We start from the raw sequence: 23,789 nt of genomic DNA on the forward strand, positions 1-23,789 counted from the left end.
GAATGCGTGAAATCTATAGTCTAGTGAAAATGCTAATATACATATGCCCGGCAACTTGAAAGAAGCTGAACTGAAACGAACCTCTGTTTTCTTCGCAAACGGTTTCAGTAAATTGGAAATAAAATGAAGCTATCATGAAGATGGAAGTCACTTTCTATACCTGGAAAAATAATTTCGTCACGCATAGGTGGTCGGAGCGGCAGTCAAGATATTCTAAAAGGAGAAACGTGATGCCTTGTTAGGCTAATTGGAATGGAATCGTTAGCGTCGCTTGAAATCAAAAGCTATCCTTGTTAACGTGCTATAGAACAAGTTTACGCTTCATCGATTTTATTATTATATACATATATAAATACAGCTGTTTATATTCTGTAACCACGATCGGTTATTTGTCGACATTGACGTCTTTATTGCGTGCGCACGGGCAAAGAATGTAACAAAATTAATTTCCTATGATGTTCGAAACTTGGCGATAATACTAATAGAAATTGTTAACTTTAACCGAGCGCGTCAATTTCACCGATTTCATGCAAACAATCGTAAAAGTGAATTTCTAATTGCATCCGACGGCAACGAAATCGAAAAGGCGACACAAAAATTATTTTTGAACTTAATTAAATACTTAATGAAAGAATTGATATCATGATTAAGTAATTTTGAAAGACTATTTTTTTTATATTGTGCATATTTTTAGTATTTCTCTGATGTAATAATAAACAAACATATAATTATTATTCATAAATATATAACTTGCTAAGAAATTTTTTTTTCATCTCGGAGTGCACTTTTTTTAAATTTGGAGTGCAATTTTCTCGGAATACGACAAACGTCTAGGATCGTAATGAAATGGTTGACGATTTTATTCATGTGTGACCTAATGCTAACTTTGACTTTGTAATTGTAAATTCTGGTATTTCCCGTTGAATGTGGTGTGTATGAAAAATAGATTCTACTTGATCTCGCGATCTCCAGTCAACGTTTTCATGAATCATAATATCTGGTAATGTATTGGTGTTCTATGGCAATTTTCATAATGTTGGGTACCGAATATTCATCGTTCGCTTTCAAAAATTTCCGCTAAATCTTAACTGTTTTTCCTAAGGGTTATTTCTACATTTTCGTTTGTAATCGAGTTTCGGTCTAATAAACAAGCTCAGCTCATCAGAATGACATAAAAATTAACTTCGTTCGCCTCGATCGACCAAATATTTAAATTACATAAAAAGTATTATTCTTATTACTGCAGACAGAGGAAATATTTAGACGGTCAGTTTTAAACGGAGCATCCCTGTATAGTAATTTCCTGCGCGTAATGAACTAGTTAATTGCTCTCCCGTCAATTATTTTTACTTCATTTTGTACAATTTTTAGTGTATCCAATATTAGGAAGGTACTTGGACAATTACGAATAATTTAAAATTTGAAATGAGCACATAGTTAAGTCCGATTTTGCAACTTGTCTTGCCCTGAATAAAATGTTCATATTTTAGTTTACATTTTCATTCTGTCGGTTTAAACAATTAACAGAAGAAAATCTCTTAATGCTTACGAAATAAGCGGTTTTGCTTCTCCACTATAACGGAGAATGACATTTTTATTCTCGTTGATGTAATGTTCACTGTAGTTTCCCTCGTTTCTATGGTTTATCGCGAAAAAATTTCTTTTCTTTCGAATTAAATCGCGCATAAACGTTGCCTTTATTACGCTCTTGATAACTCTTTGTCCGTAACGTACAAAAGATCTCTCTTTACCACTGAATGGACCAGTGACATCGAATGGGAAGCTTTTATGGAAAAGTTCTTTCGTAAAACTGAATGTATTCTGTAAAATAAATCCCCTTTTTATTAGGGGCTAAATAATTTTTACTCTTTTACGAAAATAATTCTCATTAATTCCAACAAACTCTCTCCCTCTATCTCGTTTCAATGAAAAGTATATATTAATAATAACTAAACCTTCTTTTTCATCGTTATATCGTATCGAACTGGTCGTATTGAATGCGCCATTTGCTTCTATTTATGCCATACAAGCGAAAGAAAAAATTCCTCGGATTAATATCGCAAACGTCGACGAGAAACTTCAATATTACGATTTTAATTTTATATGTATGTATATGTGTGTTCTTCATTGCCGTGCACAGAATTTATCGCATAAAAATCTTTTTATTGAAAAGAGGCACGATTGAAATGACAAAGGATCTTCGATTCATCATGTTCCCAAGGTATTCCCCTTTTTATGATACACTCAGGCTTTAAATTTCAGCCTTACGATCCACATGCGCAAAACAAAGGGAATCTTCTCACGGTAACCAGTTCCCTCAAGGTCAGTGATACGACCGCTTCTAGATCAGACCATTGGAAGTTGAAGCACACGTGCAATACATTCTTCGCTTTTATAGATTTTTCTAGACTCGATTAATTACGCACAATTACCGGTTAACCTTCAGAGCCCAACATACGTCAGAGCCAACTACGTAACATACATACCTATTCCGATGGTTTATGCGTTTTCGCTCTACTGCAGTATGTTTCAGTGGGCATAATTAATATGAGAACGTTCTACTGGTATTTAATAGTAAGAAAAAACGCGATAAAAGGTCGTATAATTTTTATAGAGATTTTTAAAAAAACGCAAAAATCTCGCCCATAATGTGATAATCTACCTCATGTGCATCAGTATTGATAAATTAATATTTCGTCGATTAAACTGGAGTAACATTTGACATTCAATTAACGAGTTGTTCGTAGCTTAATCTAATAAATATCGATTAAGTGGTATTAGTTTGTAATTTTGTGGAGAAAGGTACACAGGCACAAACGAAAAGGGGCGATTCTACGTAAAAAAATAAGTTGATAATACCGAATAAAATTTTCTCATATGAGGCTTTGTTTTCGGGAAAATTCGCCAAGTGTGCGTGACTAGCATTTCTCAGAAGTAGAATGGGTAGGTCATGCACAGACGCGTCGAACGATACTTCTTCAATAGCGTGTTCGTCGAATTTTCAAACTCGATTTTCTCGACACCTATTTTCTCTTCTCAACAAATTTTATTCCACATTTTTTACTGATTTTTTTTAACGTAGAATCCTTTAACGTAGAAATCTTTTCAGTTGTACCACCAGTTATCGATCACCCGGTATAATTTGGAGCGACGATTCACTTTCCGAGTCTCATTAACCTGCACACAGAACTTTACAAAGAAATACTAATAAGTATAATTGTAAGGCAGGAGTTCGATGCGCAAAGAGACGAACGTGAACAATTGGAAAGGGCTGCTTCGCGAGCAGAATGAAATAACAATCCTCGAGGGAAGATACGGCAAGTAAGAATAATGGAAGTGAAATGAAAAGCACACAGAATATCTAATTTATGATCTTCCGTGTTACTTTTATCATTATACCTAACGGCTCTCTCTCTCCTATCTTGTTTATCTTCTTTGCGTGCACTGCTTAAGATACGAGACTCGCTGTAGTTATTAACTTCACTGTCCTGGGTCGATTTGTTCAGAAATAATAGGTCGCTCTCTTATCGAAATGAGACCGCTCTAGTCTCGAGAAGCTTATGCGATAATAATTTAGAATAAACTGCAAAAACTTTTGTTATACTTTCTCGAGTTTCGTACCTTTCAGAACGTCCCATAAAATTTACAGGACTTTCACGAAAACTGATTAAAAAATATACATGCAGAGGATCTCGAGAAATTGTCGATATTTGTCGCAAAAACATACGTAAAAAATACTTAAAAGTATTGAATTTAATATATAAAATGTCTGACTTCCATATAAAAGCATTTGTAGATTTGTTCATAAAAAGAGAGTTATATTCGTTCAACGAAATGATGTGTACACTCTATATTCGGATTGAGATAAGTTACAGGAGCACAGAAAACAAAGATAGATAAATAGAAATCAAATAATAATTTACAGACTCGGTCGTTTTCTTTTTCTTTTCGAAACTGCGAGCATGCAACACGAACAACTGCTTGTCTCATAACTTACTTTGCACAAGATTAAAAAAATCGCGAAGTGAAAGGCAACGAACCAGCCTGCCGTGAGAAGCCGATTAATTGTACGCGAAATTTATTCGAAGGAAAGATTGATAACAATATGTGGTGGATTTACAGTTCCCTGGGAAAAATGGTGTAGAGTCTGAGCAATGATTTGGTGAAGGTCGAGACGTTCTTCAGCGATTCCGAGCGAAATCGGTGAACGTCGAAGCGCGTCGTGTTTGAGCCGCATGACTTTCCACGAATTTTTCTCCTCTTGTTGCCGTGCAGACGGTCGTCGCCATTCCAAACGAATTTAGTTGCGCCTAATATGAAAATTAGTTAGTCAACAATTACGATCATGGCTTTTAAATAATTTTATCACAGTAGAATCGGTATTATAAGTTTATTTCTCAGCCTCCCGGTCATGAGAAACGACTCGGTTCGCAGTAATTGTCTTACCTAACCTCAAACATTCGTGTCCTTTCACATACATCTTATTTATACAACATTGCTTAATTCCTGGCTATTAAGTCATGAATTTTTCTGAACTTTTTGAAAGGTGAAATGCGAAAACATAATCATTGCCATTAGTGGTGTATATATTCCCCGTGAATGTATATTAATTGTTGTTATTACATTTCATAAAGGATATCTGTTATGGGTTGACCTCATACATGACAGAATTGATCTTTTCTTTTGTAATATAGCACTTAGGCAATGATAAACACTGACATTAACAAACATGCAATCGAGTCATTCCCCCACTACTTAGGCGATGGACCGAGCTTGGGAAAGTGACAGCGTCCAATTTACCGTGTAATGGACAACTTATGGCAACACTATCGATACACTTCGTCAGGAATAAGAGAAAGTACACGGCAGCAGGCAAATAGACCAGTTTCCTTCGTCGTTTTCTATTTCCTCGCGGACAGGCGATGATTTAGATTTAAATTACAACGTGCGCGATCTATGCACCACTGGATAAGAGGATGTTTGGCAAATGATAGTGTCAGACGAAAAGATCTTTGCATATAAATACTAAACGGGAAAAAAATGATTTTATACAACTTCACCTTCGAAAAAATACATCTGCCCACTAATTTCACTAGTAATTACCGTTAATAGATCACCCACTTTACTCTGTTCTGTTCACAATTATAGACACAGTAATGACCTGCTAATTCTCCAGGCCACTTTCACCATGCTATTTCACCAGACTGTTGTCAAATACAGGCGCGATATCGCTTTCGCCATACACAAGTCAACAATTACAACACCGCGTGTAAGACCGAAAAAAGAACTTACGTCGACGAATCGCTGATTCCGAAGAGGCCTCGACGGACGCGTAATTACTTGAATCCGATTTTAGCGGCTGCAATTGCAGATGCAGCTGATGGAGACGGGCAACGTTGTCCAGGAGGCCGGCTGACAAAGATCCCGTATTTTCGGGGCGGAGGCAGAGGCGGTGGGAAGGACGGTTCCAGAACCTTTATTTGTTAACCGGTAACACTAAATATCCCAGTATTCTGTTTTCGAATCGAAATTGTGGCGAAGAAAAAAGGACAATGGCAGATTTTGTGTGTTCAGAATAAATGGACATAGGTAAAAGTTCAGTCTAAAGAACTGGTCGTAAGTCGAACTGCCTTACATGGTTCAAAGCAATAAATAATAATAATAAGTCAAACAGCAGAAAATTATGCTGTACCCCACCAAACTTTATAAAGCAGAGTTACTCCTTCCGAGCATGTGATCAAATGTCATGCAAACGATGGACCTTGTATGGTTTAAAGTAATAAATAAATAATAATAATAATTAGGTAAACTGCAGACAATTATGCTGTACCCTACCCAACTTTATAAAGGAGAGTTACTGCTTCCGAGTATGTGATTAAATGGAATATTCATGAATATACCTGAATGTACAAGATTGTACTATAGTATACTAGAATACACTAGAATATACCAGAATATACCAGAATACACTGGAATATACCAGAAAATACCAGAAGATACTAGAATATACCACAATACACCAGAATATACTAGAATATACCAGAATATACAGGAATATACTAGAATATGCTAGAATAAACTAGAATATCCCAGAATATACCAAAATAATCAAGAATATACCAGAATATGCAAGAATATACTAGAATTCATCAGAATGTTCCAGAATATACCAGATTATACTAGAATATACCAGAATATACTAGAATGTATTAGTTCGTAATAGAATTCATCAGAATATTCCAGAATATACCAGAATATACTAGAATATAGCAGAATATACCAGAATATACTAGAATCATGCAAACGATGTGGACACAAACAAAAAAGAAGATCAATTAATTTATTTAGTAAGTCGCGGGTCGGTAAAAAATCGGGAGTGATATTGTTTTAACTGAACCAGTGAAATCCAAATTTTATTAATCTCGCACAGTTTAATACTACTTTTAGTTCATAGAGTCCGAGAGCAAAGAGAACCTCTCCCGCTTCAGTTTATGTAAATTTATATAAATTAAATTTATCATATAAAGTGCACATCACCCAGCAAAAAGATGCACTTTAAAGTGAAAGCGAAGTGGTAATTGATGAGATCAATTATTGACGTAATATCAGGAAGACTCAAGTACGTTGAAGAGGCGGGTTAACAATCGGTAAGCAAATGGAGGAATTACCGTAACGGTGGGCACATGTCAATTACCATGAATCAAGGATTACTGGGTCCCATTATTCTAAACAAACATCATCATTATATTAGACAATTACATCGAGTACGATAATCCGAACAATAATAGCCGCTAATCCAAACACTAACATTGTTATATTACAATCGTAACGGAGCCAACAACCGCGGGCATTCAATGCGTCTTAACTAACCGAGCGGTCCTGTGTACGGTCCGACGAAATTTCGCGAACAGACACCGAAGTAAGTTTGCGTGTCGCGCGTCTGCCGGTCGCGGTATCCTAAATAGAATTCCCAGGCAATCTGTCGCCGGTTTGCGTTCCCGGTCCGCACGGTTTTGCGGTTGTAACGCTCGTCGGAATTGTTACACGTCGGCCGCCGGAGCAGTAAGAGGTGAACCGCGCCCAGAGCAATTTTCGTGACAATTACAGCGCGTCACACGCGGACGAAAATCCGGTAGCGCGCGCCGCCCCGGTTAATTGAAAACTCACCTTGAGATTCTCGAGCGAGACCGTGCTACCTCCCTCGAGGACCGACGGCGGTTCGGCTGTTCGGTCAACGACGTCGCCCGCAGGACTCGCGTACAACTGGCGAAAATCAACTAGGATTTAATAATAATCAGCTGGCATCCGCGGTGTTTTCCTACCAAAACGCTCGGGGAGTTCCCCTAGCGCCGGACACTTAAACTCTCCCTTAAATAAACAAAAATATATAACATATTTGTCTGTTTTATTCTGTTCTTAAGGTCTCCTTTAAATAAATAAAAATATACAATATATTTGTCTGTTTTATTCTGTTCTTAAGGTCTCCCTTAAATGAACAAACATACATAATATATTTGTCTGTTTCATTCTGCTCTTAAGGTCTCCCTTAAATGAACAAAAATACATAATATATTTGTCTGTTTTATTCTGCTCTTAAGGTCTCCCTTAAATGAACAAAAATACATAATATATTTGTCTGTTTTATTCTGCTCTTAAGGTCTCCCTTAAATAAACAAAAATATATAACATATTTGTCTGTTTTATTCTGTTCTTAAGGTCTCCCTTAAATGAACAAAAATACATAATATATTTGTCTGTTTTATTCTGTTCTTAAGGTCTCCCTGAAATAAATAAAAATATACAATATATTTGTCTGTTTTATTCTGTTTTTCTATTCTCTTTGTTTTTTTATTTCTGTTTTTGTATCCTGTTTTATTCTATTGTTTTGTCCTGCGTTATTCGTCCATTCAACAATATTAGAAACCGAAATAAACTGAAAGCTAATCGTCATTTCCGTAATTATTAACTGCAATTGACATTGTACTTTGGATATATAATTTCAAGAAATCATTCAGTGTCCCCGGACATAGTGATATTTACAATAATTTGCGAGAATCGTAAATATCACGGTCAAGACATTCTGGGATGATCAAGCCCCAGTTTTTAAACAAATTACGCAGAGTGTTCGAGTAATCTGAAATTCAGTTTAAAACATTTTCCTGTAACCTTTTGTCTTTTGGTATTCATGTTGCTCGGATGTTTAGTCACTAAAACCGAAACAATAAATACAGTGATTTCTCTATATATGTCGCCGAGGCCTGGATGATAATCGTCACGAAATTATCCCTACTTCCGCAAACTCAAAATCAGTAAACTCTTACAAGAAAATCATCATTCCCTTTTCTGGTCGTAATTTCTAAATTGCCATGCAGAATCACCTCTTAGAATGCTAGACATCTGTAGTCGAATACGTTACAGTGACTTCTCTATATATGTCGCCGAGGCGTGGATGATAATCGTCGCGGAATTATCCCCACTGCCGAGGTGTATACCCCGTGAAGGGCCCCGAAGCTCGAGATGCCTCGGTAAACATAACACGGCTCGGGTATGTCTCCTGGATGACCTATATCGTTGTTGACATATATCGAGAATTCACTGTAGTAGTACGAAAAGGAACACGCAAGACGGAGATTTGTATTGTCTGGGGGAAATTGTTCTGTACTAGGGGATAGTGAGCCCGTCAGAAAGAAAATTTTTTGGCTTCTATTGTACATTCTTCGTGCCATATAGAAAGATAAATAAAAAAGACACAACTCACACGTCTCCTGACCGCAAAAAATTAATGGATATAGTAGTTTGTGATTTGTACAGTTCATCGGATTCTTGTCAGTGGTGACAATTTAGCCGTGCACACACCGCAGGAACACGATGAAACGTCGATTTTGTTTCTCTTTGTTCTTCTACAACTTACACGATACAGCGGTTCGGTAAAGTTTTAATTGTTAAAGATATAGCTACTGTCCGACGTTAGGGGAACTCCTCCTGCAGATAATCGAGCAGTACTTGGTCGAGCTTCTTGTCTGTTTCTGCCAGTTGCTCCTTCACCACACCTAGCTGCTGTAACAATTACATTTGTGATTGTATATTTCTTCACCATTATTAAGTTTGCAAGTTTTTTTTTAGTGTCGGCGAATGATCTCGATGGATAATAGAGAACGAATACAACAAATTCTCAGTTATTACGTGAGATATTTAAATGAGATAGAGGAGAAAATGAAGCTACGAATTTTGCTTTATTTGGGATATTTTTTCAGAATTTTAAATAGGAAAAAATTTATTTCTCAGGGGTGGTTTTTGCAAACAATCTGAATAATATCAGCTTTTCAATTTGCCCGAGAAAATTGATTAAAGGGGTCAAAGACGTTTTACTCTCTGTGGGAATTACTTGTATGCCTTTTACGGTAAAAGCAGAAAAAATACTTAAAGTTGAAAATTTGAGGATTCCCAAAATTAAATTTCTCAAAAATTGAGGGTGATCAAAACGAAAACTGTTTGAAGGTTCGTATTCGGTATCAGAAAACGCATAAGAATCATTTTAAATATTCTTTGTCATTCTCTGTATACTCAGTTTTAGTATATATTACTTTTAGTATATGTTATAATACTTGGTCTTTTACTTACTGTGCTTAGAAGCTTCAGTGTCGTCAGTACTTGAGACTCTTTCTGAAAAGTCGATTGTTGTAATCATAACTTTTTTCTACCCATTTCTTCGTTCCTTATCAACAAATCTTTTTATCCGAACGCTAATAAATATAATAAACGTAACAATATGAACGTATATTATAGGATAGACGTAGAATAGACAATACATAGAAAGTCGATACCTGAAAAATATTCGATTGATATTTCAAGTAATATAATTGAATGACTAAATAACTTTCCGACGAATTTAGAATTTTTTCGAATTTGGAAATTTTACTAAACTCTATTAATTAAGGGACTTGTACTAGAAATGTTTACTCATAGTTTCAAATTCAAATATGTGTTGAACAATGCTATCTGCGGGCCCAATTGTGTCAAATATTCAATTTTTTCGAGAAGAAAATCTATGTATTTATAAGTAATTTTTCGAACATTCTAGACGAAAAAGAAAAGACATATGATTTTAACATTTCGTAACTAATGAACTCGGGTAACTTTAAACGAATGAACGGTATATAGATCACAACTGTGTTGTGTCGATTAAATTTTAGAACAATAAATAATTTGTACGATTTCTAATAATTCTAGTAACGGTACTAACTACTTTGATCACGGTGTCCTCATACTCCGCCTTTTTATCCTTCAGAGCTGCAACTTGTGCGTATCGCTGAAACGATTGTTAACCGTTATAAATCATTTTCATGAACTGTAATTTCACCATAGATATTTAATAATCGCGGTTACTTCTTTGTTCCTGTTTAAAACCTTCAGCTTCTCCTCGTTGAATATCTCCACTTTTTTGATCACCTATGAACGAGAAAGTGTGTAGGATATCTGAAGAACGAAAGATGACTATACTCACAGAGATAGCGAACCGCACCGTCATATAGAACAGGATGTGCGTAAGGAGGGCAGAGACCCAATTGTCGAAAATATAAGTTCTTAGAAACGACTGCAAGCCCGGACAAAATAAAAGGTGTCATTATCATTAATGGGCGGAAATCGTGTTACTGGGCAAAAAATGATTCTATACATGAAAAAGAGGAAAAAAAAATATGGTGCAACATTTCTCATACGAATTTTCGTTTCTGAAGTTTGTCAATTGTTGAAATAATTTTTTGTTAATTATTGAAGTAATGCAGTGTTTTTGAAGACTGTTTATTATTTTAGAAGCATCGCTAAAAATTTAATGCGAAGGCTAGATGATTGAACGGACTGTAATGTGTCACCAATTATGTCACAATTTTTTATTTTTCAAACTGTTCAAGAATGTTTTGCTTCGCAAGGTTTATCAACCCTTAGAAACTGATTTAAAGTTCCAAAAAATATCCTAACTAACTGAGAAAATAAAAGAAAAAAGTTCAATCTTTTCATCCCCGTGTTACCCCCAAACGGAGGGGTGGGGATCTGAAATTTTAGGGAACATGCTTTAGGCGAGGAACATTGTTTAGCAGACAAACAAAAATTAAAATTCTTATTAATTCCTATTAAACTCTCTTATTAATTCTTATTAAAAAACTGTGAGGGCAACTTTTTGTCGTATTTTTCCATATACACAGAATTATTATGCCCCGTTGTACTACGATTTCCGTGCCACTGTATATGTGTATGAACGGTATAGGTAAATAAGGAACGTGACTCACGTTGCGGTGGAAGATAAGATTTAGAATGGGGAAATCTCTACGCAGATGATAGAAGAAATCGTCGCACCACGAGAACATCTTCGTTTAGGTGATTGTATGGTGTTTACGGTGACTATAGACGGTTAAAAACGAATAAAATGGGACAACCGTTGACGTAATATCATTTTATCCAGATGACGCGCACGGAACAGCCGACTGTCGAAATATCGAATGGCAAATTTCTCATTCTGAGCGAATCTAACGAAAAGCCTTTTTGTCATCGGTATAAGGTACGTTTTCACGCGACACAAAATGGTAACTTTTACCGTCACGACGCGAATTGTCATAATTTTTGTTATTTCAGAAATACTTCTTTGGAAATTTCGAAACAATTTTTATACATATTTGCGTGCTTCAATTCCGTAAAGGCCTACCTTCATGAACAGTTAAAAACAAGCAAATAATTCACAGCAAGGGCAGAGCTATGTACGATAGAATCAATGATTAATCAGCTAGTCTAATATAAAAGTTTAGTATCGTTAATTGGTGTAAATGCTTAGGCTTCTAGATAGATGAAACATTGAAGATTAGATTACAAACTTTAATTGAGACTGTGCAGTAACGCGCCCTACCTGGCGTGAATCACCTGCTCATAATGGGTCACTATTGGATGATAGCAACGGTCAACGGTGAGTCACGCTGTTTGCTCCTCTTCAAATAATCCTTGTGAGATAATCACTGAAATCCTCTCGGACAAATTATTCCAACGTTTTAATAACGTTGTGGTTTCACACTTAGGAGTTAAACGACATACTAATGTCTGCTTTAATGAATTATTAATGAATTATTATTAGCATTTGAACATCGTTAAACTGCTCCATAGTTTCCATAACATAATCAATTACTAATTCATCTTTGACAGTTGGTATAGCGATACCGCTAAATGAAGCTGACGGAATTAATTTATAGAAGTCCAGAAAACTTCTTTACATATTATTTTATCACATTGTAAACGTTAAAACTTTTTAATCGCATAAAATTCGCAGTCTACCCGTAATTCCAATTTTTGTCATAATAGAAGGTATTAACATGATTCCGGGAAGTAATCGCTGTTACCGGGGCCATCAGAGTGTCAACATTTTCCACTTCGCCTGTTGACAGTCGTGTAATACTGTTTAAATATTTATCAGTCACGAATAAGGATTTCTTATAAGGCACGGCAATTTCAATTATGCAGCAAAGTGTCTCCACGAAAATGAACCATTTTCTTTTGCGATTATCTGAAAAAATATTCTCAAGCACCTTTTTCATGAAGCAAGTTCACGCAATACGCTCGTCAAAACCGATTGAAGGTTCCGCCGGAAATCCGGAAAGCGCTATTGACTGCTGGTTTGTTATTAAACTGTAACAACGCGAGCCCGACGACTTAATTTTGCGTTATCGATCGGTCCTCGTAATAACAACGATCGAGATAATGTCGCGGATAATGTCACCGATAACAAGTTGCGACGGCGATGGACGTCGAGCCATAAAAAGGAAAGAACTCGGATGATGAGACACCGGAAAAGAAAAGTAAAAAGCGAATAAAAAGAAATCGGGACAACGCGCGAATTATGGTCGAGCGGGGCGAAGCGTCCTGGCGATTTCATCGGGTCCGGCTCGTAAAGTAATTCTCCGTTGATTTACGGAGATGCTAATTGGTCCGCGGCGCCCCGGGCTTTTAGCGGAGTATGGGCTTTATAATTTTACGAGGTTCGATTCGGAACCGCGAAATTATCATCGGGAGGAAAGAGGGGGTGGGGGGGACGTGACGATATATCGCGCGGTAATAGCACGTTCCGCGCGTTACGCGCGATTTTCCTGGTAAATAAAAGAAACGCAGAAAATACGGCCGCATATTAAATACGGTGCTAAATGTCGCGCGTGTATTTCATTCTGTCTTCCGTCGGTTTAACGCCGGAATATAAAAAGGAATCGGGTTATCAGCGTCACGAATGCAACAGTGCGCGCTGCACAATCGAGCTTTATTATTTTAATTTCTGCGGTTGTCCCGATGGCCATTCCCGCCGCGTTTTATCTATTCGTTTATTTATTCGCGGCGTTGTATCGAATCAGCGCACAGCTACATATTGATTAATTCTCGAGAGCTTGGGATAAAATAATTGTGACAAAACACTGCAAGACATATAGATTAATAAAACGCGAATTCAGATAAGAATTCTTTTCCCTTTATTTTTAATCTTACCGCTCGCATCCCATAGCAACACAAGAAACAGAAATTCTTTAGTTAAATCAATGATACACCAGTGGTAGGCAGAAACCATTTCAAGAAATATTCGAGTGACTTTATCAACGTGTAATTTATTTTTCATTCGAATACGAAATGTATTTCGATATTGTATTCGATCGTTATGTTGTTACAAAATACTTTGAATGCATAAAACGATTGATGATTACCTTAATCACGCGATGGGAATGTAAAATACAGGTAACCCTTCTATAACACGGCAGATAGGTTCCTAGAAAATGCCGTGTTGTATGAGACCCAGAGCCAGTACAAAAAGGGGCGGTTACGATCCGAAAACATTAAAAACAAATATTTTCTTTAATTCTACATAAACAACTTAATTTTTATTAAAAATACAAATGTATGTACAATACAAAACAAAAAATATTATTTTAATTTAACACAACTTTAATTTAATTGTAGCCGTGTTGTAGGAGGGCTACCTGCACTTCTGTGATTTGTATTCAAGAGGTCATAAAAATGCCCTATACCCAACGGCCAATACTTTTGTTATCGTATACGATATACGAATACGTATTTCAATTACACAGAAGCATACGACGCCACAGTGGTCGTCATGCTCGGTGGTCCCGTGATTCAGCGGAGTTGCGTATTTCAATATGCGCTGTCGTTCTAATTAAAAAGACGCAAGAAAACATCTCGTAACGTCTGAAGTTCGGTAAACACCAACAGATCATCGTCAGTGGTACAATATAGCCTGTAAAAGGTTCGATTCCGAAGTCGCCGGGATCGAATGCTCGCCGATTCTCGAGCCAGGCCAAACAAGGCCGTAATTTACCGAGAAACCGGATCGCCGTTAAAAGATTCAGCGCGCCGCAACAAATTCCGGGGGCACAATCTGTCGCGCGCCGCGCCGCGCCGGGTCGCAAACAAGAATCGATCATCGGCGTCGTGCCGCGCCGGATCGGTCGCGCGCGCTCCGCAACACATCGCCGAGCCTAATCCCCGTAGCGGCGCGGGGCGGAAAAGGAGGCAACGAATAACAAAAAAAAAAGAACACGCGAGAACAAAACAAAAAAAAAAAAAATCGGCGATCAAGCCGGGGTACGAATCCTGTTTGCGCGACTGATATGGCCCCGTTTGTTCAAACAATCCGCACTCGAGCGTCCGGTCACAATAAACCATATTAGAAATTAATCCCCGGGCGATCGTTCGCCCTTTCGCGGTGCCGATCCGCGTCAGCATTCGATTAAATAAACAGGAATTAACACATGAAAGGCCGGGGCTCGGCGTCGCGATGGTGGATCGTCGACGACCAGCGTAGAGGATGGATCCGGTGGAGACAGTATTAGGGGCGGGGGCGGGGGGCGGGGGGTGCATCACTTGTCGTTTCCCATCGGCTCTGGCGAACCCCTGGCATGGCTAACTAAATACGAAGTTAGCCACGGAATGGGCCCCGCGGGCAGGGTTAAACCAAGCTTAAAAAGCGACACGCTCGCGGCCCCGAATTCGCCGCGCAAACACCGCCGCCCGACTGCGAAAACACTCGAGGATCACTTAGAGGAATCTCCGGCCGTGTCACCCTCCCGCGATTTCCGGCTCCCCCTGCGACCTCCCCGCCGTTCGCCGCGATTTATGTAAAACAGTAGCCGATATCGACGCGGTTCTCCTCGGTGGAACGGGGCGCAGGATCCACTTGACGTGTCAGAAACGTCAGTTACACTGGTACACACGGGGGTGGTGGAAGCGTTTGCGAAGCGTCGCGACGCGTCGCCGGGGGTGCCCGTGACTGAAGACAGTTGGAATTTCAGTTTCGTCGAATGGGGAGCCCGGTGTTATTATTTCGTGGGGCGAGGGCGGTGAGTTCGATATATTTTCCTTCGCGACATATACATTAACAGTTTAATGTGACTAAAGAGTTCGTTTATACTTTCAAGTTAATTTTTACTGCTCGTTTCAATACGAAAGCAGATTAGATTAATTGGAACAAGCACCCATTTTGCTAGGAGAAGGGGAACGTACAGTGATTTCTCTGTATATGTCGCCAAGGCCTCGATGATAAATGTCGAGGAATGATCCCCACTACCCGGATATACTCTCTTTCCATTCCGTGCCACGTGTACCACAGGTGGTACACGTTAAATTTGATCTTCAGGCCACGTGTACCACCGATGGTACACGTTAACACTAGGTTTACGGGACCCGTCAAAATGACGGGTTCTAATATTTTTAATTTACGGTTATTGAGATTGTGAAATACGTGGAATTACTCAACAAATTTATTTCTTTGGGTATATATTATTTTAAAAATGGCTAAAAACTTTTATTTTTATAAAGTAATGTAGAATACTCACTTTTAGTGCTCCGTAAACCTAGTGTTAAACTTGATCTTCAGGCAACGTGTACCACCGATGGTACACGCAGACATATTTATGAACGACAAGTCAAGCAAAAACGGCTTGGCACGGAACATGTTAAGGGACAAGTACCCTAGCACAGAAAATGTCACAATACTTGAAGGTTACGTTGCAGTTCTGTCAGACCGCCGTGCGTTTGTTTACGTCGAACAGACTACAGTGAGAAATTATTTCCTTAGTAGACCGTGCTGTGACGTTCCGTAACTTTCGTAAACATTTAAAAATTAATTTTACGCGCAGTGTTTGTTGGTCTCAATTCCGTTCGAAGAGACCGTGAAAGTAGCATAACACGATCAGCCGAAGGATTTCAGAAAAATTCCTTCGCCGGCTATCAAAGACGAAAGCTTGTTTTCCTCAAATTTCTGATACTTGCCTAAATTGATGAAAATTGCTTTCCAAGTGAGAAGAGCGGGGAGGGGATCATTTCAGAGAGACTCACGTGTCGCGAAGAGAAGCTCGCGTACGAGCTGCTCTGTCTCGTTGGCTGCCTTTACGGTGTCAGAAGCGGGAATGCAGTTTCCAGGCGAGAGAGCTGAAGAGCCGAGGACTAAAACGAACTCACGTCGTCTGGTCGTTTCACGAGCGAGTTATCGCGCGATCGGCGTAAAAGCCGAAGATAAAGGACTCTCGGTAGCAAAAGGATACGAAACCGAGGGGATGGGGAGCGGTTAGGGGGGAAGGGGGCGGGGGCAACGAAGCTACCAGGGGCAAATTGGTCGAGCAGCGAAAACAGGATAACGCCGGAGGATTGAGAATCCTGTGCGGTGCGTACACTGCGCCTAAATAGAGGCGGGCAATAGCATCGGGACATAATCGATTTGCCGTGAACTCATCCGTGATTCGGGGCCCCAGCCAGCGTGACAAGAAAGTCTCGACGTTGGCAAAGGCGCCAGCGAACCGAGAAATTACTCATCGTTTTGATTGAGGTTAATTAATTAGATAATTAAGTCCCCCCGCGACGACGGGGACGACGATGCCCGGAGACGTTGGATCGCGGTCGTCTCTTCTTCGTTGTCTTTTTGCTCCTTCGTGCTTCCTCTCACCCTCTTCTTCTTCTTCTTCTTCTTCTACCCCCTCTCTCCTTCTACTCTCTTATTCTCCTGAGATGATCTTGCGATGGTGATCCTCGTTATAAAAATGCTCTTCATTATTACCGGAACAACCCCTCTCCGGCGGCCTTATCTCGTTAATGTCCTTATTCGAATCATGCCGCTGCAGCAGTTGCTCCCGCCGAGCCTAACGTTTTACGCTGGAATTGGTGTTCCGTGTTAAATTGACATTTAACGACAGATTATTCTTCCTCTCGGGAACCTCACAGCCTCGTTAGTCAGTGCCACGAACGTCGGATGTTTCCGAATCAATTTCAGGATGCAGTTGTTTTTCTTCTTCCTACTTTTGACCTGGTGAGCTTACTGCTACAGTGAATTCTCGATATATGTCAATAACACGGGTCTTGCCAGCGTCGTGTATCGAACAGGAGACATACCCGAGCCATGTTATGTTTACCGAGGCCTCTCGAGCTTCACGGCCCCTCACGGAGTATACCCCGCGGTAGTGGGGATAATTCCACGACGTTTATCATCCAGGCCTTGGCGACATATGTAGAAAAATCACTGTAGTCACAGAAATTAAGCTGAAAATATCAGTGTCAATCCTCAAATGGACCTTAAACGGACCAATTAAATTGTATTCAACATTCATCTCTATCAAACTAGTAAATAGAAATGTGTTAAGACAGTAAAATTTCATCTACATGAACAAATAGACGGACAAATAGTGGACGCCAAATAAAGATTAGCGACATTTTTACTTTGCTTCTTGCACACAGGATCTTTTAATGTTTTCCAAGACAAAATGTAACTAACAAAGGAGATACGATACAAATTGTTTTATCTTTACAAAATAATTTCGATTCATTAATAAAGCGAACTCGTCTGTTATTTCAATACTGTCGTGTCAGATTACGTATTATTAAAAACCCATGGCGGAACAATGCAACGTAAACGTGTTCTCGTTTATTAGTTACAGCAAATATCGTATCAATTAATTGAATATTGTCCGAGTAATTGCTGAAAAGCTGTTTCCCTGTTTACAAAGCTGACTGCAACGAACAAATTTCAATATCTCGTGCGCGGTTCCGCGGCAAAATGAACCGTGTAATATTTATTGAAATTTTCAACTCGGTTATCTTCTTTATCGAATCATTGTTACAAATTGATTTTTCATGCTTTTTGATCCTCCATTTTGTCGAGTCCTTCGTGAACTGGTGTGTATATAATTAATTCATAGTAGAGACGTTAGCAATTGAATTTTCCGAATACTTATAAATAGACTGCGGGTCTTTATGCAAAATAAAATTTTTATACGAGAAAAAATCAAAGAATTGCTATGGGAAGTTTGACCGCAGCCCCCGTACTCACCGGATATTGCTCTCTCTGATCTTTTCAGATCTCTGGAGCATTATTTAAGAAATGAAACATTCGCTTCTGTAGAAAATGTTAGGAGGCACCTTCAGTCATGTTTTCCTTTTTTTTTTTTTATTAAGCTATAAAACCCCACATGGGATTATTAGCAGCATGCACATGGCTGTGCATGCTAACATTACATTACATAGGTGGCTTAAAAACTAGGATTGAGACAATATAATGAGCATTTTCGAATACAATATTAACACTAAAGATATAAACAGTGAGATTTAAGAAATGAATGTATGAAAAATAGAGGTCAAAGAAAGGGTCCGCACAAAAAGGAGTCTATTGTATAGGGTGGAAAGAACCCCTTGTTGCAAAGTTTGAGAATCAAAGCGTCTCTATTATTGTCAAAGATCGGACATTGCCATAGCACATGATTAGGATCCTGTACCAGACAACCACATGGACAACCCGTGTCAGCAGCAAGTCTAATCTTGAAAAGGGAAGCCCTTAGTTGATAGTGTCCAGATCGAAGTCTACTAACCCAGCAAATGAATTCTCTAGGGAGCCTGAGGTGAGCAAACCAAGGTTTAGGCCCAGAATGATAAAATGAGCTGAAAAATTTAGTGCCCTTGAACCCTGCTTCAGCGAGAACATAATTTTTGGTTAGCTCCCTAGCTTGCTTCCTAAAGCTGTGGGAAAAATCAGAGTAGGGAACCAGGATATTAGAAGAAATAGCCAACAAAGATGCTTCTTTAGCTAGTACGTCAACCTTCTCATTATGTGCGATTCCAATATGCGAAGGCATGTTTTCCTTCACGATTCCTGGATTTCTATAAGAGGGGGATTACACCTACTCATTTTTGTCATAAATGCACAAAATCCGCGGTCTGCTTACTCGGCACCGCAGCAGGCCATTTCTCATTCGACAAAGGCAAGACAGAAATTCGACAGCGGGAACCGCTCGAATTAATTTCCCCTGTCATCTGTCGTCGAACGAGAAATATATGTATCTCAGGAAAATATCGAGCCGGCGAAATTACGAAGCACGCACGAATGCCACCGGCGGGGCTCGAATGAAATCCGGCGGACGTGTGCCGCCTAACCGAAGCCCGGGCTGCCGACTTTAAATCGAATTTCCGCGAACCCTGGGACATCCGATAAATCCTCGCGTCTCTTTATGTGCCGGTATTTTATAAACGAGCGCGTCGTCGTCGTCGTCGTCGTTCCCGGGGTCGGCGTGCTTCCGCGTATGAAAGAACTCTTTACACGTGACACTTAACGAGAATCTCATAATCTCGCGGGAACGTCGATCTATCTCTTTCTCTCTTCCCCCCTACGCTTTTTCTTCCGCTTCTCCAGCGGGGCCGGAAAATCCCTTTGAAGCTCTGCCCATTGACGCTCGCGGTTTAATATTCCGTCACGAATATTAATGCCCTCCTAGCAACTGCTCCACGTAAATCAGCAAAGCTTCCTCTCCACCGATGCACTTTTGGCTGCGGTTTTCCCGCGTTTCTCTTCCTACCTCCCTCCACCCTCGCCCCACTCGTTCCACCCTGCTAGCCTGATACGCAACTTTCTTCCATCCCTCTTTCCACCTCTGTCCTTGCCGTTCCCTTTGTCCCAGTCGTTTTCCGTTTCTCTCCCTCTCCCTCTCTCTCTCTCTCAGTCTCGTTGATTCTTGCGATCCACCCTTTCTTCCCACCAGACCATCCACCCCCAACCCTGTTTCCCGATCCTTCCTCAGGGACGGGGATAGTACCGCTGATTGAGAATAATGCGGGGTACCAATTACTCGCCGGCATAAAGAGGAATTCATTAGCGGGAGAAACGCGCCGGTGGGGCATCTCTCAAGCAACTGCACAGGTTGCACGCGGCTTTTGTGCAACGGGATGCGCCTCGGTACCGAGCACTTCCTGCATTGTAGTTCGAGGCCGCAGCGGTGACATAGCCAAGGGCGCGTGCGCTCGCCAACAAGCCAGCAGGGCTCCGCAGCAGAGAGTAGCAGACCAAAGCATTTTGCGGGGGGAGAGGGGAGACAGAGAGAGAGAGAGAGAGAGAGAGGGAGGGAGAGAGGAGAGTGAGTCAACGGTTGCCGCTTGTTGCGCGTTAATTAAAAAAAATAAGCTCGCGAGCAGACAGAATGTTTGCCGCCGCGAACCCGTTTGTTCTTTGTTGGTAAACGCGGCTTGACCGCTGACGTTTGTTCGTCCGTCGACGCGGTGTTTATGGACCGCCGGAATTGTTTGTCAACGAGCTCTCTTCGTCGTATTGTTGGTCGCCGAGATTTCAATGTCATCGATGTTTTTCGGTACATAGCTACACGTATTTGTTATTATGATAGCCAAGGTCTAGACGAAACCAATGACCTTCGCGCGATCTTGAGTAGCAAAATTTACAAATATTTGGGACTCGACGCGAACAATATAGCCAGCAGTCTAATTATCACGAACAGTAAAGTCTGGAAGGAAATTACTATCGTTGGAAAACATTTAACCCTTAGCACTCGAATGGCGACTGTAACGCGCCACTAAAAATTCTTGTATCATTATTCAAAATATTTTTTACATTATTAAATTTGTTTGTATTTAATAAATTACTAAACTTTTCAGTACTCTAGGAGTAAATTGCGCCATTTTCGTATGTATAGCAAGAAAAAATATATATAGAAAGGAAATATTCTAGGTCGGAAGAAATGTTACGTTTTAGAGTTAAAATGGTTTCGAGTGCAAAGGGTTAATACTTTTAAACTCGCAAAAATGTAACTTCACAGATGTTAGTAGTGCGAATTTAATATTGAACCTTGAACTGAGTGTCTCTGCAATCGTGAACGTTTAGGGAAACGTAACGAATAAAATTGACATGACAATAATTTTGCCACGACCACCGGAAATTCGATGTAGTTTCTACTGATGCTGGTATTATGACACGGTAATGCGAAAGAATTATTTATTGAATCAAGAAGAACATGACAAATTTTCGGCAGGTGATAGCAAACACGGACAACGTAACTCGTTATCCCCGGTTAAAAGGTTAACGAAGATCCACAGGTACTCGAAGCTTATGTTCACAAGGTAATACATGCTTCGAGTTATACAACACGAAAAGATGTTTTGCCAGAGGGTTTCAGGCGAATTCCTTCACCCGTTATCAAATAAGAAAGCTGGTTTCCTTGAAAGTCCCGGTGGTTTACCGAGCATGAAATAAGTGTACACACGAACGAAGGGATAGACGATAAAGCGAGGCACGAAGGGAACAGGAGTGCAGGGCGAGGGCTCCGTTCAAGAGACACGTCGCGAATCCACGTCCAATCGAACCGGAGATAAAAAGAATCCGTCGCTCGCGGGACACGTTGTAAAACCATAAAGGCATAATCGTCCTCGAACGAGGGTACGATAAATATTCGTGGGCCGCGAACACAATTTACAACTTTGCGCAACAGTGCAAACAAAGTGACGTGCTTATGAACGAGACGCTGAAAGGTTTTATTATTTCGCGAAAGCAGAGGAGGGATCGTTACGACACGTCTTTAACAAAAGGTTGATATTGTGTACAATATGTTTGCTTAATTTCGTCTCTGTACAGAGCTGGGTAAAGTACCATTTCGAATAGTAAATAGACTATTTTATTTAAAATCGTAAGTGCGCTTTTGAAAATAAAATATTTTATTTGCTAGAAAAAGTTTTTAAAATAGTATTTTATTTAAATTGTAGTACAACGATTATTTAAAATAGTAATATATTTTCTCTTGTTACATAGACTTGTATAAAAATTTCATTACTTTATATTGATTTCTACGAAGTTTTAATTATTTTATGTGTACACGATACAATTATTACATTAAAGTTATCTTTTTATCAGTTTACGTTTTTAAGGAGGTTGGAGACATAGTATAATAATGGAGTTATTTATGATACATAAGAATTAATTTCTTCGTGTAAAAGGTTTTTTGAGAGACAGATCACCCTGGTTACCGACTCCATAAATGCACTTTAAAAATGGCGATTATATGAAAATTTATTTTTGTTGTAAAATGTCCTAAGAGATTGAAAAGGAAATCAATTTTGTCGCCTAGTCGAGTGAATAGAAGGAACAAGTTTCTACTTCGTCACGATTCCAGCCAATTGGTCTAATTAAAAATCTCCACGGTTTCATCCCCATACTCTTCCACTCTACCTAATCGGAGGATGCATAAACACGTGGTTCCACGCAAGCGAGTCCAGCACGGGCAACTCTGCATTCAGAAGTAATCACGCGATTAAAAGGTCGATCTCGCATCGAGTTCTAATTCGAGGGTGGGGGGCCCGGGGGCCCAGGTCCCAGCGCGGGGAACCGCGCCTAAACGCGTCCTCCAATTACGGAATTAATTAAACGCAAGGCAACCCCTCGATCGGGCCTGAATCATCCTCGGGTCGGGATCCGATTCAACAATAACACTTGCTCTGTCGGCTGTCATCCTGGCTGACGTAGCCCCACCTACCGAGCGTAACAGCGCGCGCTGCTCGATCCGCTCGGCGCACAAGTGCGCGCCGCGCCGGGCTCTCCTGTCAGTCAAGGATCAGCGAACCGTAAGGAGGGCCATTGTGCACGCGGAAAAGTATAACAGAGAAATGGAATCGAGGGTGTCGCGGCCCGGGAACCCGGGAACCCAGGAACCCAGGAACCCGGGAGCGGTTCCTGGCCGAGGGGTCAAACCGGCCAGTACACGCGCGCGCCGGTCCGCGAGGGGGCGGTCTGATTGGATGTCAGCTAAGAACACGTCAAATCGAAGAATATGCTTTGACTTGAAATTAATTTGAGTGGTTTCCAGGGTGACGCGTGACCACGTCGCACCGCTTCCCCGAGTCACTGGACCGCGATCACGATGATTGCTTCATCGTGCGAGCCGCAGTCACGCTAATGATAATATAAACGATTGACCTTCTTGTTCATACAGTAGAACCTCGTTTATCCGAATATGTCGGGATACACGGCTCCTAGGATAACCGACGAGTTCGGATAATAGAAGCTCACTCACTGAAGGTGAAGGACATTTTAAATTGCGCGCCATTTTTTTTTTGTGGCGGACATGGAGTACTAATCTTTGACAACTGGCATCAGGAAGTATTGAGGTTTAGTCGTGGAAAATTCGCTACGAAAATGGTGGAGACTTGGAAAAGTCTGTTTTTAAAAATAAAATCCGCCGCGGCGATGTGAATTGGCCACCAAGATCCTGCGATTTGACGCCATTGGACGCTTTGGGGTTTTCCGAAAGGAAAAGTGTATGCCAATGATCCACCATTCCGGAGCTCAAGAAATTAGTCCGCATCATGCGAAACTGTTATCGAAAATTTCATGAAAATGTGAACGTTTGCATACAGAGACTATTCTATTTATCTGATAGTCTATGCCTATGACTAGGCTATTTATCAGATATTGTTTCCACGCATGACGTCCATGTGTGTACGTT

At 40.1% G+C, this 23,789-nt stretch overlaps 1 protein-coding gene across 1 annotated transcript; it reads right to left on the reverse strand.

Annotated features, from left to right (window-relative positions):
• Positions 1-4,063: 4,063 nt before the first annotated feature.
• LOC143352223 (uncharacterized) lies at positions 4,064-10,528 on the reverse strand. Its single transcript, XM_076784552.1, has 8 exons — positions 10,505-10,528; positions 10,387-10,449; positions 10,244-10,309; positions 9,622-9,663; positions 9,004-9,057; positions 7,168-7,277; positions 5,251-5,474; positions 4,064-4,310 (listed from the first exon to the last, which is right to left on the reverse strand). The coding sequence occupies exons 1-8, from the start codon at positions 10,526-10,528 to the stop codon at positions 4,117-4,119; spliced, it is 777 nt and encodes a 258-aa protein (XP_076640667.1). The 3' UTR covers positions 4,064-4,116.
• Positions 10,529-23,789: the final 13,261 nt, after the last annotated feature.

The sequence above is a fragment of the Halictus rubicundus genome, chromosome 3 (genome assembly GCF_050948215.1).
Source record: "Halictus rubicundus isolate RS-2024b chromosome 3, iyHalRubi1_principal, whole genome shotgun sequence".
Taxonomy (NCBI): domain Eukaryota; kingdom Metazoa; phylum Arthropoda; class Insecta; order Hymenoptera; family Halictidae; genus Halictus; species Halictus rubicundus.

Bases quoted from the DNA above. Each gene is read 5' to 3' on its own strand.
- LOC143352223 (XM_076784552.1), bottom strand. From the start codon at position 10,528: ATGACGGTGCGGTTCGCTATCTCT. The intron at 10,310-10,386 runs GTAACCGCGATT...CAATCGTTTCAG, and splicing joins TTTTAAACAGGAACAAAGAA to CGATACGCACAAGTTGCAGC. The intron at 4,311-5,250 runs GACTTGTGTATG...TTTTCATATTAG, and splicing joins CACGCGGTGTTGTAATTGTT to GCGCAACTAAATTCGTTTGG.